At 39.9% G+C, this 19,654-nt stretch overlaps 1 protein-coding gene across 1 annotated transcript in view; it reads right to left on the bottom strand.

Annotated features, from left to right (window-relative positions):
- Ryr3 (ryanodine receptor 3) overlaps nucleotides 1-19,654 on the bottom strand; it is a 429,760-nt gene that overhangs the window by 271,240 nt on the left and 138,866 nt on the right. The window contains exons 15-16 of the mRNA XM_038331390.2: nucleotides 9,815-9,988; nucleotides 6,548-6,669 (exon numbers count right to left, since the gene is read on the bottom strand). Of these exons, the coding sequence (XP_038187318.2) occupies nucleotides 6,548-6,669; nucleotides 9,815-9,988 (296 nt within the window). The remainder of the gene's footprint in view (nucleotides 1-6,547; nucleotides 6,670-9,814; nucleotides 9,989-19,654) is intronic.

The raw sequence follows: 19,654 nt of genomic DNA, 5'->3' as shown, positions 1-19,654 counted from the left end.
TCAGTTTCTATCTGGGGCAGATGGTTCCCTTCCATTCACCCCTGTCTGTCTGTCTGTCACACTTTCTCTTTAAAGAAAACACTTGAAAAAAATAGCAAAGGTATTAACCTACCACATTGTTCTTTCAATCTGTGATACCTTCTTAGAATAGATGAAACACAGACTGGGAGAGGTGGGGGTCTCTCCATCTACACTGTCCTGTATTGTTTCTCTTCCCACGCGCTTCCTGTCTCCACGTATTTGCATGTGCACACACACCTGCTTTCTGTCTAAGTGTCAATGTTGCCTTTGCTCTCTGTGTCCATTTCCCACCTCTGGATCCTTCTCTCCCGGAATCCCTCCCTCTGCAAACAGCTTCCTTGCCAGGCTTAGCTGATCCCTCTTAGCTTCAGTGTCTACTCCTCTTGACTTCTGCTCCTTCTTAATGTTAAACTTAAAGGGCTGCTGTCGATATCTTTGCTCATTTGTCCTCCTGCACAGTTCTTAGCAACTGTACAGAGGGTAAAGAAAAAAACACAGTGGAATTTTAACTCTTTCTTCACAGCTCCCTCTTGCTCTGTTCTTGTGCTATGATCTGGATTTGCCTTCTTAGAAGGCTGCTGCATACTGTTGCTGTCTCGGATGAGATGGAAGACAAGAGTCTGTTTCCAAATTACTTTTCCTCTTTCATTTCTAGCTGTTGCAAAGTTGTCACTTCTGAGGCATGGATTTGTCAACATTGTTCTTTCTTCTAAAAGATCCTGCGGTGACCGGGAGAAATAAGAGCTCCACTGAGCGTGAAGAATCCAGAAGTGCTGGAGAAGGGAACTCAGTAAATCTATTGTATAAAAAAAACTTGATAGAATTAAATAAATTCAGGATTCTGAAAACTGGCCGAGTGTGTGTGTGTGTGTGTGTGTGTGTGTGTGTGTGTGTGTATCAAATTGGGAAGTAGTGATTTTTGTTTGTTTGTTTGCTGATACATAAACCTTGGCGAGAACAGTGGGAGTCTATTGTCTATTGTCTTTTAGGTTAGGGATGCTTTTCAGTCAGGTTCAAGGCAAAGACTTCTAATAGGACTAAGGGCAAGAACTGACCAAGGTCCATGCCATTCTTTTACATCTGGGTGAATGTAGGGCCCTAAGAAGATATAAAGAAAATTCCATGATTGAACTGTAAACTGCCTGAATTTCAAATGTATTTTACAGTCAAACAGAACCATCAAAGAATGTTAGACAGGAAATGCTAAAAGAAACCTCAGGAAGTCAATGACTCCAAACTGCAGGCAGAGCCCACACGAAGAAATAGGGGGAAAGGTGAGAAGGCATAATGAAACAAATATTTAAATATGATGCTCTGTTTTGGTCTTCTAATTGATTCAACAAGTCATTCTGTAAAACAATCATCATAAAACTGTACTGCTATGCTTCTAACAGATGGAGACGTCACCATGGCAATGTTACCACAAGGAGGAGGGAGAGACAGAGCAACACTGAAATGAAGTTGCTTTACTTAAGTTAGCATGAATCTGAAATAGGTTATTCAAGTTAAATACACATTTATATTACTAAGGAAAAAAATCCACTAAAAATAAAAAAAATCTCACCAAACTAAATAGTATTCTATAAATATGTATTCAACCCTAAAGAAGGTAATAAAAGATAGAACAAAGGAGAGAAACAAAAGTAGTAAATGACAATTCTAAATAAACATCTATTTAATTAAACATTAAACATACCAATGAAAAGAATTTTTTAGACTTGATTTGAAAAAAAATGCGATCTTTAGGAGGCAGAGCTGAAAGTCAAAGTCACCCATGAGGTGACAGCATGAGGCTGAAGATGTTTAACCAGTACTGTACTTTGCATGCATGATACTGAGGGACAAAGTTAAGTGGAAAGACATTTATAGAGAAGACATGATAATTTATTATTTCCAAAGTCAGCTTCTCAAGGCAGTGTGCACATTATAAAAATAAACACAGGATAACAATGATCAGAACATATGAAGAAAATCATACAGCCTCGAGTTTGAAGACAAAATTCTGTAACAGTTAGAAATGTCAATACCTTATTCTCAGTCACTTAAAGTAATAAATCTTACTAACAGAGGATTAGAACACAGGGCAAAGAAAAATTTGACAAAAATCAAATTCATTGAGACAAAAACAAAACAAAACAAAACAAAAAAAACCCACAGTGAATTTCTAGAAACAGATGGCTTGGTAAAGGACATTTTTAAAGACCCTAAAGAAAGCACGGAGCTTAATAGGAAAAAAAAACCTTTGACGTTTTCCTTCTAAGATTAAAAATAAAACAAGAATATCTGCTCACGGTGTCATTGGATGTTCCAACCAGTAGGAGCAGAGGTGGGAAAAAAATAAAGGGCATTCCTGTTACAAAGGAAAAAAAATTCTCTTAATTCATAGATGACTGAGAAAACCCTTAAAACTCTATATAAAAACAAAGCTGTTAGAATTTAAAAAACAAACAATTTCAAAGACATTTCTGGATACATAATTAATATTTTAATAATGATGTCTATAAAATAATCTGAACTAAACTTTAAAATACAAATTTCACCTACAGTAGTATTGAAAAGACACAAATAGGAATGAGTTGCACAACCGAACTCTAAGACTGTACATATACTGACAACCTCAACTTCTTCCCAAAGGCAACTGGAGAGCATAGGAATGGAAAGGCCATCCATGATTGTGTGTTTACTAAACATCCCTACAGTAACAAGCCTTCCAAAGCTAATCTATAGATAAAATACAGTTTCTAGAAATGTCCCAGCAGGGTTCTGTAAGATTTATGTTTTACAGAAATTTACAAAATCACACTAAAATTCACACAAGAAAGCAGAATGAATCACAAAATTGAAGGACCTATGCTACATGATTTCAACAAGTGTGAATTAACCCAGACTGTGTATTAAAATACTGATGGGCATGTGGTTCAAAGAAACAACTAAGAGACCAATAATAAACTCTTACATTTGTGACTTCTCTCTCTCTCTCTCTCTCTCTCTCGTGTGTGTGTGTGTGTGTGTGTGTGTTGGGGGGTGGTATACATGTGCTTGCATGTGAGAGTGCCTGTGGCAGGCAGAGGCCAACCTTTGGTATTACACTCAGGAATCGTCTGCCTCTCATTTAAGATAGGGTCTCTCACTGAGGCTTGCCTAATTAGGCGAGTCTGCCAGGTCACCAAGCCTGGGGGATCTGACCACCTCTACCTCTCCTGCTGATACTACACACACCCTGTAGCTAGGCTCAGGTGACTTTTGACAAAGCTGCCAAGGCCATTTGATGGGGAAAGGTGGTCTTTCAAGCAAATTATAAGGAGCAATCCAATATCTTTTACCCCTCACTATGTAGCCAAGGCTGGCCTTAAACTCAAGGTCTTCCAGATTCAGCCTCTGGAATGTTGCGATTATAGCATGTACCACTAGGACTAGACTAGGTTTTTGTCTCTCTTTTATCTTCTTTATTGTGTAGTGTATGTGTATGTTCATGTGTGTTTGTGCGCATGCGCGTGTGTGTGCATTTGGGTGTGGTGTGTATGAGTCCACTTGAGTAGAAACCTGTGGGGTCAAGAAGCTGACATTGGGATTTATTTTTTCTCAGTCACTCTCAACCTCATTTTCTGAGACAGAGTCTTTCTCGGAATTTGAAGTTCACTGTTTGCTAGACTGGCCAGTTAGTGAGTCGTCTCTGCACCCTCTCTCTATACGGCAGTGCTAGGGCTACAGACGTTCACTGCTACTCCCAGATTTTACCTGGCTACTGGGGATGTGAACGTAGGTCCTTATGCTTGTACAGCAAGCACCTTATCAATTGAGCCATCTTCCAGCCACTAAGAAGAAAATGAGAAGGGTTGAACATATGGCTCAATGGTTAAGAACACTGACTGCTCTTCCAGAGTACCCAGGTTTGATTCTCAGCACCCAGATAGCAGCTCACAACTATCTGTAATTCCAGTCCCAGGAGATTCAATATCCCCGTTTGGCATCCACAGCTTCCAGATATATACCTGGTGCACAGATATATAAGCAGGCAAAACACTTAGATACAAAAAATGGATTAAAGTTTAAAAAAATGAAAAGGAAAATGAGGAGAAAAAACACAGATTAGGATATAAAAGTTGCAAATCATAAATTTGGTAAATGACTTGTACTAGCAGGTTCATTGAACTTAGAAATCTCAATTAGAAGACAAATGACTCAATTTTTAAGAGGCAAACACATTTGATTACACTGCACCAATGAAGATGTATGAATGGCCACAAAACACATGAATATATGTTTGCATACCAGTATTCATTTGGGAAATGTGAATCCACACTATTCCACATTCCACTTCATCTACATAATGGCTACAATCAAAACATCAGATAACAAATATAGGCAAGGATACAGGGAAAATGGAGCTTCATTCATTTATGAGGGGGCTATAAATGATATACGCCCCCTTGGGAAACAGTTCTTTTCAGTTTCTTAAAAGTTAAACATGTCCCATGGCTATGTGTGCCTGAAATTTCAGCATTGTGGAGGCTGAGTTAGGAGGATCAGGAAATCAAGGCCATCCTGGGCAATATATAAAGATGTTGTCTTGAGGCAAAAAAACAGGTCTGGGAATATAGCTCAGATGGTAGAGCCCTTGCCTGGCATGTGCAAGGCCCCAAGTTCAATACCAGCATAGCAACTGAGAGAGAGAGAGAGAGAGAGAGAGAGAGAGAGAGAGAGAACAGCAGCAAAACAGAAGATACACTGAGATTTTAGTTGATGGATGAATGGTTCAACAAAATTTGGTATATGTATTCAAGACAATGCTTATCTTTGAAAAGGAATAAAATTCTAAAAAAATGGTTAAAAAATTAAAATCATTGCTATGTGAAAGTATACACAGAAGGACTAATATGCAATGTCGTAAGTACTTAGAAAAGTAAACTACATAGACGTTACAAAGGCACTTCTAGACTGTCATCCACAGTGGCTGCTACAGTTTACACTACCATCAGCAGTGAAGAAGATTCCAGTTTCATCCTACGTTTCTTATTTAACATGTTTTTATCTTAGTGGGTATCGACAGGTATTTTTTGTGATTTGTGTTGTCATTTTCCTGATAGTTAATGATTCTAGCTGAACATCTTTTAATGTGTCCTTGCTCTTTTGCATATCTTTTAAAGGCATTCCTATTTAGGTCCTTTGACTATTTTAATCAGTTTAATTTTCTCTATTACTGAAAGTTCCTGCTCTTTTTCCTAGATACAAAGCCCTTATCAGACATACAGTTTATGAACATTTTCTTCCTTTATGTGAATTGCCTCTGTTTACTTTTGCCCTGAAATCATTCACAAACAACAAAGTCCAATTTACTTATTTTTCCTCTGTTGCTTTTGCCTTGGTATCATATTTAAGAAACCATGTTCTAACCCAATGTTGTGAAAGTTTATGCCTATGTCTTTCAAATGTTTTATAGTTTTAGTTCTCATTAAGATATTTGATTTATTCAGAGTTAAGTTTTGCATGTGAGGTTATAGCTGTCAACATCAAAAAATGTTTAACACCAAACATGGGGAAACCTGGAGGATAGATGAGAAAACCACCTACCGCAAGGGTGATGGATCGGATGCTAGTCAGGACCACATGAATAATGTGTTTGCATGCAATTTTCTCTCTGATTAAATTCTAACCAATGGAATGAATGCAAAATGAATTTATATAAAGAGATCTAGATCTTATCATTTATAAAAATGAAATACCATTTACTCCTCACTCTTCCCTCTTGCAGGGCATACCTTAGGTTCACTGACATTAATAAGCTATTTTTGACCATATAGATGAAGAAATTTGCTGAAATGATTCTCATCTGTGACTGAATCTTAGAATCATAAGAGAGTCTTCAATGAAGTACTGACATTTGGCTTTTTGTTATCATTGTTATCATTTGTTATCATTGAGACAGCAGCTCATTATATAGCCTAGACTAGCCCAGAATTCAAAATCCTTCCACCATAGCCACTAGTACAAGGATTACAGAATGGGCCCTGTTAACTTTGGATCTCACCTCCAGACTTTCAAGGAAGTTGGACTGAGACGCAGCCTAGAAATCATAGTGTTAAATGCTGCCTCAATGAAGCTAACACTTAGCCAAGGTTAAGAGGTCTATTCCAGGAAAATGATCTCTTGAACTTTGAACACACAGGCAGGCATCACGTAGGCCAGTGGTTCTCAACCTTCCTAATGCTGTGACCCTTTAATACAGTTCCTCATGTTTTGGCAACCTCCAACCATAAAGTTACTTAATGATTACTTCATAACTCTATTTTTGCTACTGTTATGAACTGTAACGGACTTTTGTGATATGCTAGACATCTGATATGTGATGCCCAAAGGGGTCATGATCCAGAGGTTGAGAATCACTGTTAAGCAAACGTAACTTGATAGCTCTAAGTCCTTGGATGCCCAGTTCAGTTGATCTGAGGTCAGAGTTAACAATGTATATGTATAACAGGTTTCCTGGTATCAAAAGGATTTGGAAGAGAAAGGAAATGGGCCAAAGTACCTGACGAACTGGCTGAATAAGGCTGTTGTGTTCCTGATGATGCGAGCAGCCTGGGACTCCTCCCGCTGGCATCTCTGCAGTGTTAATCCATCATCCATGTGGCCTTCCTGATGGAGTATGACCTACCCACCGAGCACGGGAACAAGTCCAGGTTACACGTTACTCCACAGCTGGGCCACCCACATTTTCTGTGTTGTTTCCTTATTATTCCTTTCCCTCACCAGGCTCCCCTGAGTCCATTTTGAAAACGGGACATTAACAAAGTTATTTTGCCCATATGCGCTATTACTGACAAGTGAATTATTTCCACAACCTGGTGATTTGATGAGAATGAAATTTTATGTGCCACCATGGTATGAGCTACAATAAATTTCCTGTGCCTGAATGGCCAATTTGAAGGGAGAAAACATACTTTTGTAAGGGATTTTTTTTCTCTCTCTTTAAAATGAACACAGAGGCTCACCCTTGGAGAAGGGGAAGTCACTTAACTTAGATCATTCTCCTTCAAATGTAAATTGGGCAGGAACAATTCAAAAGCAGATCCTCCTGGGATCAGGGTTGGATTTCTCTACTGAAGGTCAGCTATAGCGAGTTGGTGAACCCAGGCGGCCAGGGAAAGTTGGGTCAGTGGGAGTGTGTTTCTTATGAGCTGATTCAGAGCATGGGCTCACATATCAAGTGCCATCGTCCCCTTCCTCCCCCCCCCCCCCCCCCCCCCCCCCCCCCCCCCCGTCCTGTTTGACTACTTGCCAGCTGAGCAACTTCCTGTAATTTGCTCAACAGCTTTGCTTCCAGATCACCATTTGCAAATGTGTGTTTATCTTGTAGGGCTGTTTGGGGGATTAGGTGATTTACATATAAATCAAAATGACTCTTGGAAAGTAAAAGGTGCTCTAGGGATGTTTACTATATGGGCAATAATTACTGATCTTTGTCCAGTTATCAAGAAGCTAGTGGGCTACTGATCACCAAGGGCATCACGGGGCTTGGGCAAAGCTAGCAGCTTTTGGAATTCGCTAGCTTGTCCTTTTACCGTGGTTCAAGTACCTGCAGGTGGTAAGTGAGAGGATTTGACCCTGGCTTGAGGTAAGGTCAAATCCTGTCCTAAATTCCTGAGCATGGAAACACCTTGAGGCTCTGAGAGACAATGTAGGGTCCTAGAGTTCAGTCTGTTTTAGTTTACAAGCAACGCTTCCTTTCCTTTTCTTGTGAAAATCTCTTGTATTTTTCTTCTTTTGGTCAAAACCTAACTCGTTATGTTAGGTTATAATCGTATAAGAAGTAGTATACAGGCTTGGAGAAGTTTGTGTTCTCCTTAAAAAGCAACTTTTCATCCCATGTGTGTAATGAGATTAAACATTACACAGGACGCCTAGCCAGTGGCTTCCCCAGCTGTTAGTATTACTTTTCCAGACTTCCTGGTGTCTGGCTAACAATGTGCAATACACTCTTATTAGGTGGAATTTGTGTTGCTCCTGGTTTTCTAGCCCCCAAAGACCAATATTCTTAGAGTTCTGCTTGTTCAGATAACATGCAAACTGGACAGCCAAACCAGAAAGTAATAAGAACTGAGGACACTAGTTATAATGTGGCTATTTAAATGCCTAATTGATCTCCAGGGCCAGGTCTTTAGGTCATAATTCTCATGGAGGCACTCACAATGCATAGGAACCACTCCATTTAACATGAGTTACTGTTTGTCAATTTGATTGTCCTTCCTGGGTTTTATTCCTTTCACACAGATCTGGACATTTTAGAGGGAACACTTGACCTGTTCTAATGAAACATGGCATCGTTTGCCTGTCAATGGCTGAATGTTATAATACCATAGAGAAGAGGTCTTTCCCAAATTTGTATACATGTTTTAGCGGTCTACGGGCAGGAAAGGACACACTGAATCAACAATGCAGTCCAACATCTTTCCATGTGGACCAAGTCCCTTTCCATCCAGAGGTTCAGCCTCAAACTCACAAATTCCACTCCGGCATTTATCATGGCTTGTAGTAAGTGCAGAAAACCAAACAGCTTGTTCAGACACTACACTATTCTACAGAGGACTGCGATAGGCTGCCAGAAAATGGGGTTGGGCAGATGTTCTCAGTTTTCTCTAATTCTCAGAGTATAACTCTCTGTCTTAAGAGTGTGGTCTCATTGTAACTCATTGAAAGTCGACTGTACTTCCCAGGGCCATGCAAATGTGTGAGACAGTTACTGCCAACTTCTGTCTCCTTAGGACCACAATCCTGTCTGTTGCTGCTTTGTGCTTCTCCATCACAGCTATGAACTCCTGTTTCTTGTCTTGCTCACACAGCCCACACAGGAATATCTTAGGATCCTATGAGAAACTGCATGTAGAATTTCTGACTATGTCTCCAGCTGCCTCTACTTGAGAATTTTGGTCCTATAAATTCTAGAAATACTGACTGGCCCTGTGTCTATATTCTATTTCTCCACCATAGTTTAGCCAACCTAAGACCTCTCTCCCTAGTCTACAGATCTGCAATTGTGGGGAGGCAATAACACAAAGATCAAAGTGGCTGTTCTTTCATGTCCACACACTTTGCACTAACAAGCAGGGCTCACATTCAAGGGATCTTTGTTGGTGAAACCTTCCTATTACCATATAGTATGATTCCAATATCCTATAATGAATATCATTTGGAGACATTATCATTTTTGCTTTAGGACGATATGGTAGGACTATAGTCTACAGTGCTTCCTGTAACCTTATTCTGGGTTTTCTTGACTATCTAAATGTGTATTTTGAAAGGATTTTCCAAGAAAATCAAACCTTTGGCATCTGTTCTCTGGTTCCTATAAAAAAGAATTACTATTATGGCAACTCTCTGCACATGGGTGTCTGTAGCCTCATTGTTATGCAAACCGTATTTTCTCCACAGACATTCCCCTCTTTCTCTTTCTTATGAAAATAGTATAATAACTCTATTATCCACTTAAATGAAGGAAGCAATGATGCAGATAATCTCAAAATAGTGGAACTACTAAGAGTCATTAAGACTGGGTTTCAGAGTGAATCAAACAAGCTCCAGCTCCTCTACAGAGAGTTGTCATGTATAGTATACTCTAAAAAAAGGAAAATGGGGTTATAGTGACCAAATTAGCCTAATTTATTGGAGAAACTAGGCATAACCTGTCAAGAACTGCTCTTTAGAGCAGTAATGCCCACCTGGGCATCGGAATCACCTCTACCATCTAAGTGTACCCACACAGTGTAAAACAGCCCTGGCCAAGACTCAGACACTTCACCTTTCTCTTCAGAGGTCCCAGGCGGGAAGTTTTGGCATCTTGTGCTTTGTAGGTGACCCAAAGGCCACTGGCTACATGCTGGACAAAGCAGATAGAATCACCATACTTGATTTCTGGAACTCCCATGCCTTCCATGTCTCTCTTGTGACTGGAATCCGATTTCTCCTTGATTTCCTATTCCACACACAAAAAGAGAAAGAAACAAACAAATGTAAGCATGCCTGACTACACAGCAACTCAATATAGAAAACAAAAATTTGTGCAGAATCTGTAAGACAAAAAGCTTTCACCAGAATAATCATGGTGACTCCAAACCAGGAGTTTAGAAAGACTGGCTTCCTTTATCTGCTGTTAATTGTAAAACCAATGCACTGAAGCTTTTGGCCACTTTAAAGGTATTTAAAACCATGGAAAAGGAAGCAGTTGGTAGGTTTCTTGTTCTCTGATTTTATATGCATCTTTATTATATTTCCACCTCCTTCATCCTAACATTGATATGTTAATGACTTTTAAGCGGTCAGTTAACTCATTTTCAATGATTGATATCTTCCATAATTAAAATGCTTATCTTCCACAAATACTATAATTCAGAAGCTTAAAAAACACCATCTGTGAATATCTTAGTCACAACAGCCAGAACATAGAAACAGTCTATGTGTCTATAAACTGATGAACAGATAATGAAAATGTGATATATTTACACAGCAGGGTACTATTCAGCTGTTAAGGAAAATAAAATTATGAAATTAATAGGTAAATGGATGGAGCTAGAAGCAATTATTACGAGTGAGGCAACCCAGTCCAGGAAAGGCAAATGTCACGTGCTTTTTCTCATTTGTGGATGCTAGTTTTGAATCTTCAGATATGTGTATTTCATTTTGAATATCTATAGAGGTCAAAATATTAGTGAGGGGGCCATGAGGTACTTGAAAGAAGAGATAGAATTCAGTGGTATGAAGAGTTAAAGGAAACTAATAGAGAAGGGGTTAAACTGGAGTGGGGGACACAAGGGGATGGAGAATATGGGGAAGGACAAAAATCGACTAAAGACTTTTTGAAAAAGTCACATGGAACCTACTACTATGGATGCATATTCACACACATACAGAGAGAGAGAGGGGAGAGAGGAAGAGAGAAGACAGAGAGAAAAGAGAGAGAGAGAGGAAACACATGTTAAAGTGGAATTACTCTATAATTGGGGTGACGATGATGTCCCTACTAGACACCAGAGGCTAAGAAATAAAAAGCCCAGGAATTAGTTACCTCTTTTAGAGTTGTTGGTCAGTGAGTTTCCACAGAGCCCCCCACAACTGGGAAGTATGGGGGGTGGATACTATTAGAACACATCGTATGGAATTTTAAAAGAACTAATAAAAAGGTAAAAATAAGTAAAGAGGAAGGTTTTTTTTTTAACATGTAGGGGCACTACTGTGTTTTAAGGTAAAATTGTTATTTGTATATTAGTCTCTCTCTTAGGGCTATGCTGAAATTGGGATCTTAGATATTCCCCAGGTGCCATATGTTAGAGGCCATTGTCTGCCTGGGGCACGATTGGGAGGTGGTGTAATGTTTAAAACAAAGAGCCTGGTGGGATGGACTTAGGACTCTGTTGAAGATAGAAGCATCCTAGACTTTTTTTTTTTTTTTTTTTTTTTTTTTTTTGCTTCTGGTTGGTGTGGGGTAAATGCCTTATTTACCATTCATATCCTGCTATGATAATACTCTGGTCTCACCACAGAGCTCAAAGTAGTGAAGCCAGCAGCCTATGGGCTGGGAATTCTGAAATTATGAACCAAACTCACCCATCCTCCTTTCAGCCTTCTCTAGTGTATCTTAAAGTGAAGGGAAGCTGACAAGTGGCCACCTTCGTTATGGTCACAGCCAGTTTCAATCCCCAGTGTCTATTAGTTTCTTTCCTATCCTCTAGTATAGAAACAAGACTTACATACTAAGTAAGCCCCTGCCACAGCCTGATGTGTCTGCCGCATGTAATAGATCCCGATGCATAGCAGCTTTGTTTCCTCGTTGACTAGGGCCTCTCTGGCTGTGTTCTAACATTCTATGTCCATTTTTCTTCTCTATCTTGCATTAAATTGCTCAGCTGTAAAAGTCATTATCTACACAGCACTTTGAACATTTTGAAGAATGACAAATATTCCCTTTGATTGCAACAACACCCCTCCTCTTCTTAATGCTGGGCATCGTGTGGACTGAGCCCTTACCACACTCAGCACCAACTTTAAGTTCTTTACAGGTTCAGCTACTAACTCTTCATAACAAAGCCTCTGATGGAGCTACAGATATTGTCCTCGTTCTACAGATGAGAAAAATGAAAGAAATAATTTGCTTAAAGTCACTCAAGGAGGAAATGCCAAATGCAGTCAAGAAGTCAGGCAGGATCTGGGAGAAGTTGGGGGAGGTGAACCATTAATTAGACTATATTATATGAAAAGATATTTTACAATAAAAATATAAAAAATAAAAAGAAATCTACCTCTATTTAAATAAAGATAAAAATTAACAACAAGGGGATGAAGTTAGGAGAGAGATGTGATTGGGGTAGGGTTGTGAATGGCATGGGAGATCGGGAGAGGGAAGGATATGATCAGTATATATTGTATATGTTTGAAAATGTCAAAGAAAAAATTTAAAAAGTAAAAACAAAATCATGTCTAGCGTCTGTGTTTTCTCCATTACTCTAAATGGGACTCAGCTTTCAGTTCCCCCTTTAGATGTTACTCAGTTGGTGAAGATAGTGTCCCTAGCTGCATCTTCCCAGCATTGCCTTGATCATCTATTAAGCACTTTGCATCCTGTAACAGATCTATGAAAGGAATCAGGGCAGTGAATTGTGGATCCTTAACAGAGGACTCAGCACCTGTATTACTTATGGAAAGTATTGTGAGGTGGCATGTATTACGGAGTGATTTTTTTCCTTTCATGTGTTATTTATTTTTTACTTCAGCTCTTATTTTTCCTTCAGACGTTCATAAAATGAAAATCAGCTGCTTTATGCACACATAAAATATCAATTTGAGTAGTATTAATATTTCATAAGAAGCTTTTTGTTTTAAATATGGACTGAGACACTAGCTGGAATATTAAAAATACCTTATTTTTCAAAATGAACATATTAAAAAGAAATGGATTTCTGATTTTGTAACATACATGGGTAGGAAAAACGGATTTGATATATCAGGACTTTCCCTATAGGCGATTGGTCAAGAATGCATTTATTCTACGAAACAATGGACAGCTGATTTTCATCACAGAAATATCCACAGTCCTATAGATGTTCTAGCCAGTAACAGGGCTCACAAGATGTCAAAACTTTTATCTGCTGCCTACTCTCTAGCTGTAGTCAACACACTAAAATAGAAACACAAAAGACAGCTGTTATGTGGTAATTATACTGATTTCTAATTGCTTCTGGTAAAAATAATGCATATTCTCAACTAGCAATTTATTTTGTAATTTTTTTGTTTATTTAAATATGGATTTTCCAAAATAAAATAAATAGGAGGCTCCTTTCCCTTCAGTCACAGAAACAAATGAGCCACCATTCTCTATGGTGTGCCTGTGCCTTCGCCCTTACATAAGAGCATCATCTTCCAAAGGTCTGCAGTGGTCACTGTGGTGGCTGCTTCTCATTTAGAAGAACAACAACAAGAAGACTCAGGTATCAGTGCCAACAAACACAAACCCCAGCTCAACCCAGCAATTCACAACATTGAGAAATCACCAAGGAAACAAAAGAAGTTGACGTTAGGGAAACTTGACTGTGCTCATGTGACTGTACTGGTGTTAGGGAAGCTTGGTTGTGCTCACATGACTGAAGCTCATCTATCACATGACCATGGTCTCAGATGCAGTAGTCCCATTGCCAGAAATGGGGTTTTACTGAAGAACAGGCTTAAACTAATTGCCTATTTTCAGTTCTTAGAACTCGGGAGTCCTTATGTTTTAATCATGTGCTTTAACCAAACTGGGTTATGAGGGACAAACCTTTTCATTTCAGTGTTGGGGATCGAACGCACATCTTCCCACATCCTTGGTAAGTACTTCACCCAGAGTTCCACTCACAGCTCTCAGGAACATCTTGATGCAACAAATTCTTTTCTTTGGGATTTTATTGGCATTATTACTTGAATTACCTGATCACTTCTGCAGTTCTACAATGGTAATGTTTGTATGCTAACCTTTTCTTTATATTTCCATATGTTGACATCTTTGAATCTTATCTGAGTAGGGAGAGACCTGGAGTTCTTAAAGGGCTCCAAGGCATACTCACTACATATACCCTGAACGACCCAAGCTCAGACCTCTTTTATAATGACTTTATACCTCAGGAGGCAACATCCCTCTTCTTTGTCATCACTGGGTCAGCCACCGCGTAGCTAGAACACCTCTATAGCTGAAATTACTTCAACTAGTGAACTCTAAACTGTCTGTCTCTGCCCATGGAAACTCTAGTAAATCTGACAGCATAAATTATCCTCCAAGTTTTCTCTTTACCCCCCAATTCCTCATACCCCATCCTTCTGAAATGTAGTGGTATTCTTCTGAAGGCATGCCATGTCCTGCCTCCCAGTGCTAGACTTGTGAGAAGAACCAACTCTTTCCCAGAGTGCTTCTCATGCCTTTCTAATGCCATGTGACTAACCATTAGAGAAAGAACACAGGGCAAACATCAAGCCTTTCCCACATCCAGAGCCAGAAGACACCTCTGACTTCTCTAGTCTCATGGCCCCATATCCCCATAGGAACTGTCTTACTCAGGACCAGCTGAGTCCTAAAATAAGCAGAAGACTGGCCTAGAAGAACTCTTTAACATGGAAACCAATAATTCAGAGGCCAGAAGCCAATCTCCTCCTTCACAGAGTTAGCATACTTTAGGGCACCATTCCCCTGTCCAAACCACCAGGGCTAAGTTCCAAACCTGTTACAAGTCTTGTGTTCCAGAACCTGCTGAATCTATTCAAATTTGTGGCGCACTGCGGCCCTGGTCTGCGGCTCTATGCGCTAGACCCCAGTTCGCGAGCTTCGGGCAAGGGGCTGGAGGTTGAGAATGCAGCATACGCAGAGACAGACCAACACGCAGACCTTCAAACACTGATACCAAAGCCCTTCTTTATTAGCACCATGGAGGCTTAAATACACTGCAGTCAATGGCCAACAGGTGAAAATCCCATCCTCTGATCCTCTAAGCTAGGCACAGCTTCTAGTGACTTTAATTAGAAGGTTCTAGGAGGAAAGAGCAGCTGAAGGCAAGGACTCATTAGTCCCAACATCCAGCTGAAGACCAGGACTCATTAGTCCCAACACAAATTCGCCAACTTGACACCTACTTATCCTTCCTATCCCATCCCTTTCTGTGGGGACCACAAAATGACTCTCTTATCTTCCCTAAAATGGACTGATTTAAAATCAACTTGATAAAAATTACAGTCATCTGGGAAGTGGGAGCCTCATTTGAGAAAATTCCTCCACCAGATTGGCCTGTGGGGCATTTTCTTGGTTGACGGTTGATGTGGGAGGGCCCACTATGGTCCCATGCCTGGTTTGTTGGTCCTGGTGAGATAAGGAAAAGGATGCCAGCAAGAAGCATTGCTCTGCACCCTCTGCTTCAGCTATTGCTTCCAGGTTCTTTCCTTGAGTTCCTGCACTGACATCCCTAGATGATGGACCTGTAGGGTGAAATAAACTATTTCCTCCCCAAATTGCTTTTGGTCATGGTGCTTTATGAAAGCAGTAGAAACTCTAAAACATCTCCTTTGCTCATCTCCTACCGGGTACTTTCTGACCTGGCCATCTGTGGTCAGGCATATCCTCCAGTCTTCAGAACTAACAAAGCATAGTTTCAAAGTCAATCACTTTCTAGTCCACTGCTTTTTCGATCCTGGGTAGCGAGAAAAGTCTACATTTGAATACATGTGAGCGACCTTTGTTGGCACAGATGCTTCCTCTCTGGGAAACAAAGGCTTTCTCTAAGAGGAGAACAAGATCTTTTTTTTGTCTTTGCATTCCATATAGTGCTGTGCTTGAAACAGATTGCAAACAATTTGTTTTAGTGTTTTGCAGATATTCGATTTGCATATCAGTATATCGACGTCATCTTTGCCTGTCATTGATGATTCTGAAAAGGAATAGATTCCTTGTCCTGATTCTTGCTGAAAAGCAATAGGTAGTACTTTCTCCATTGACAGCTATAGAGAAGATGCCCATGAGTCCATCCCAACTGACACATTAGCATTTGACTTAGATGAGCAAGTTGCTATTCTCCAGAAATAATACCTTCTAAGTGGCCTATTACGAGCCAGCTATTTTGCTAAGTCCTCAGCAACACCAACACATAAAGTACTGTGTCTACAAGATGACAAGAGCAATACATAAATCTCTACAAACATTCACTCTAACCCTGCCAAAGGTCACACTGCTTTTTATCAACTTGCTTTATTGAGGATAAACTGAGACCTATATTGATTCAACAACTTGCTCTAGGCCACAGAGCTAGAAAAAAAAAGAACAGAATTTAAGCCAGGTCTTATTCCCAAAACCCATTTTAACAGACTTCTTTAAATGGCTTTTCCATTAGTATAGATAAGCAATTAATTGCATCAATGCCTTAGTTATTTAAAGGCCAATATAATATAAAGTAATAGTTGAAATACATACTTTTTGTTGTTTTTTGTTTTGTTTTTGTTGTTGTTGTTGTTTTTCGAGACAGGGTTTCTCTGTAGCTTTGGAACCTGTCCTGGAAATAGCTCTTGTAGACCAGGCTGGCCTTGAACTCACAGAGATCCACTTGTCTCTGCCTCCCGAGAACTGGGATTAAAGGAGTGCGCCAGCACCGCCCGGCTCTACACATTCTTAATTTATAAGAAAAGCAGCTTTGTATTCATACAAACTTTAGAAGTTACACACATAAATCAATTACAAACAGGTGATATGGTATGCATTCAAAGGACAACTGAACCTTGTGCTGGTCTGTCTCTCCTTCTAGAAAGCCACCAGTATCCACAGTATTCATTCTGGTAACATTATCCAATCCCAACTAACCCTAAACACCTCATCACTACACAGTCTAGTGAAGTTTTTCCCATGCTCTTTTATTTTCTAAAAATTATTTTTTAGATATGAATGTTTTGTTTGTACTTATCTAAGAGCCCCATGTATGCATAGTACTAGCGGAGGCTGGAAAAGGGTATCATATCCCCTGGAACTGGAGTTAAAGATAGACATGAGCCACCTTGAGGGTGCTGGGAAAAGAAACTGACTCCTGTAGGAACAAGGGTTCTTCACTGCTGAGCTATCTGTCCAAGATTCTACCCCCATAACACCTCACTATAGGGATATGGTTCTAATAAAATAAACCCCTAGAGGCTACACTCAAGCCATAGCAATAGGGGTATGGAGGGGGATGGCATCCTGGTAAATGAAAAAATTAGGCAAGGAGAGTGATGAAATCTCGAGAGGAAGTTGGGAAAAACTAAGGACTAAAGATACCTATAGGTCCATACTTTTCAGAATCACAATATTAAGAGACTTTCTGCAGGAAAAGATGCCTTTAGACAAATGATGTGTCTTCTAGAAGCCAAGTAGAAGCTTTCAGGATTATAAATCTCACATTAAAAGTCAAGCATCATCATTATCTGCAAAAGTAATCAATTCAGTTCTGTTTAACGCAGCATTCCTAGCATCGTTTGGCATCTGTTTTCGGGGAAAGCTAATGCAGCTAACGCAAGGCCATGAAGGCACCAAGCTGCATCTTAGAATAGCCATTCTAGTATCAGGGAGAAAGATAGACAGAAAGGGAGTCTGAAGAGGGAAGGGTGTGCTGTAAGTTATGGCAATACTCTGGAGGAAGATGTTTAAAAGGTTTCTAATTCAAACATATTAGAGTAAATGAGTAATGATTTAAAAAATTAAACTACATGTGTCCATGGAAGTTACAAAATACCTTTACAACATATACTGTAAGCATTTAAAATATTTCAGAGAAAGAGAAGAGATGATGGAACCCATTAACAGATGTGGAAGGGAGTCTTTGCAGAAGGTCAAGGTTAGTCCACTTCTGTCTACCTGTCTCTGCAGAAACCATGAGGAATCAACTCTGGGTTCACTAAACCAATATGGTACCCTCATGAACATCTCATCTAGAATTAGTGGTCTTAATGTTGCCTTAAAACATTTATGGCCTGTAGAATGCTGCATAGAGCCTGGGGAGCCCTGGGGCTGGTGGCAAGGCCTCTGCTGGGTGGGATGACAAGAACATCCTTCTGCTCTGAGCATGTTAGGGAGCAGGCCCATCCGCCTCCGCAGGCAAAGCGTATTTCCCAAGAGAAGCCCACATTTTCTCTTTTCATCTTTCTGTCACCGCCCCCAGGTCGGCAACCCAACTTCCACTTCTTGGTTTAAAAAATACAGCTTCATGGGTCACCTTCCTGGTCTCCTTTAGTCCTCAAAATAATCCTTCAAACATATACATCTTGATCCCTAGTTTTATAAAAAAGAAATATCGAGGTTGAAGAGAAAATGGCAGCATCGAGTTTGAAATCTCGATTTCTCCCACTTCACAGTACATGGTTTTCCTAAACTGCCTTTATTTGGTTCACCTTTGAACAACAAAGGCTTGGGAAAACATGCTCATTAGAGAAGTCTAAATCCTCTGTAGTGTTGATGTAAACGAAACCGCAGTAGGTGGTGGTATCTCCAGGTCTTCAGATCATGTGTTTATATTTCTCCTCTCACTTTTCCTTCTTTTGCTCTGCCACATATGTTCGACCTTCTGACATCGTGACAGAACCCTGTCATCTACAAAGGCCACCCTTGAGAACTGTGCAATTCAGTTACAGAACAAGATGAAGACCCAAACCGTTATGATGTGTTAAGTAAGTTCACTCATTTGTGTTGAGCCACGTTCATAGCTATGCACTGCCATATGAGCTGTGGGTCGGAAAAACCTGTACCCGCTTCCTGCCCATTTGGTGACTTTCAGGAGGGGGAACAGTCACTGGCAAGACAGAGCTTCAGCACCACTGTGTCCATAGACCGATGTACTAGGAGCCCAGTTGCCCCCTTGTTGGGGTGGGTGCTTCAGGCTGCTGAAGTTAAAGAGCCTGTGAGAAGCAGGTTGAACAAGAACACAGTACTTAGTACATAACAGGTATTTGATAAATGCTTTCCAAATGAATGAAATGTCCTTTGCTTTGAGGAAAAATTTTCCTATCATCTGGAACAGGGACAGCTGTACACCCTTACACAATGAAATAGGCAAATTGTGGGAGTCTACCCCCATCATTTCAAGACTGGTTCTTAAAAGAACATATAGACTAGCCGTAAAATGAATGGCTACACATAATAGGTCTGATTTAATATTATTAATTCAACCTTGCCTGAAAGGAATGCAGTGCTGTAAGCTGACATTGAAGCATGACATCTAAATAGCATTTGCCATGCCAGAGTAAATATTAAACCACATTATCTGACACTCCTCGGGGAACGGCCTTGCAATGTCAAGACCGTGGAAAATGATGGGAAATCAAATTCACAGAAATTTGACTTAGATGTTCAAAATAAAATGAATCTCTCTCATTGAATGCTTAGAGCGATAAGATGATAGCAAAATGATTACACAAGCAAGGCAGAATGTCGCTACGAAGATGAGGGAGGTTAGGCTGAAATGGGCTTCACGGTGGACTTTTATGATCACATTTATATATTCCTTCATCAGGCCATTTTCAACTGCAGTTTTTACACAATATCCACTGAGATGCTGGAATACAGATATGCATGTTCACTGTCACTAGGACCACCTACTAGCAGCATAAACAGTGTTTG

This window comes from Arvicola amphibius, chromosome 5 (assembly GCF_903992535.2).
Source record: "Arvicola amphibius chromosome 5, mArvAmp1.2, whole genome shotgun sequence".
NCBI classification, from domain to species: Eukaryota; Metazoa; Chordata; class Mammalia; order Rodentia; family Cricetidae; genus Arvicola; species Arvicola amphibius.
The sequence above is the reverse complement of the archived record's forward strand: the minus strand, read 5'-3'. Positions and strand labels throughout refer to the sequence as shown.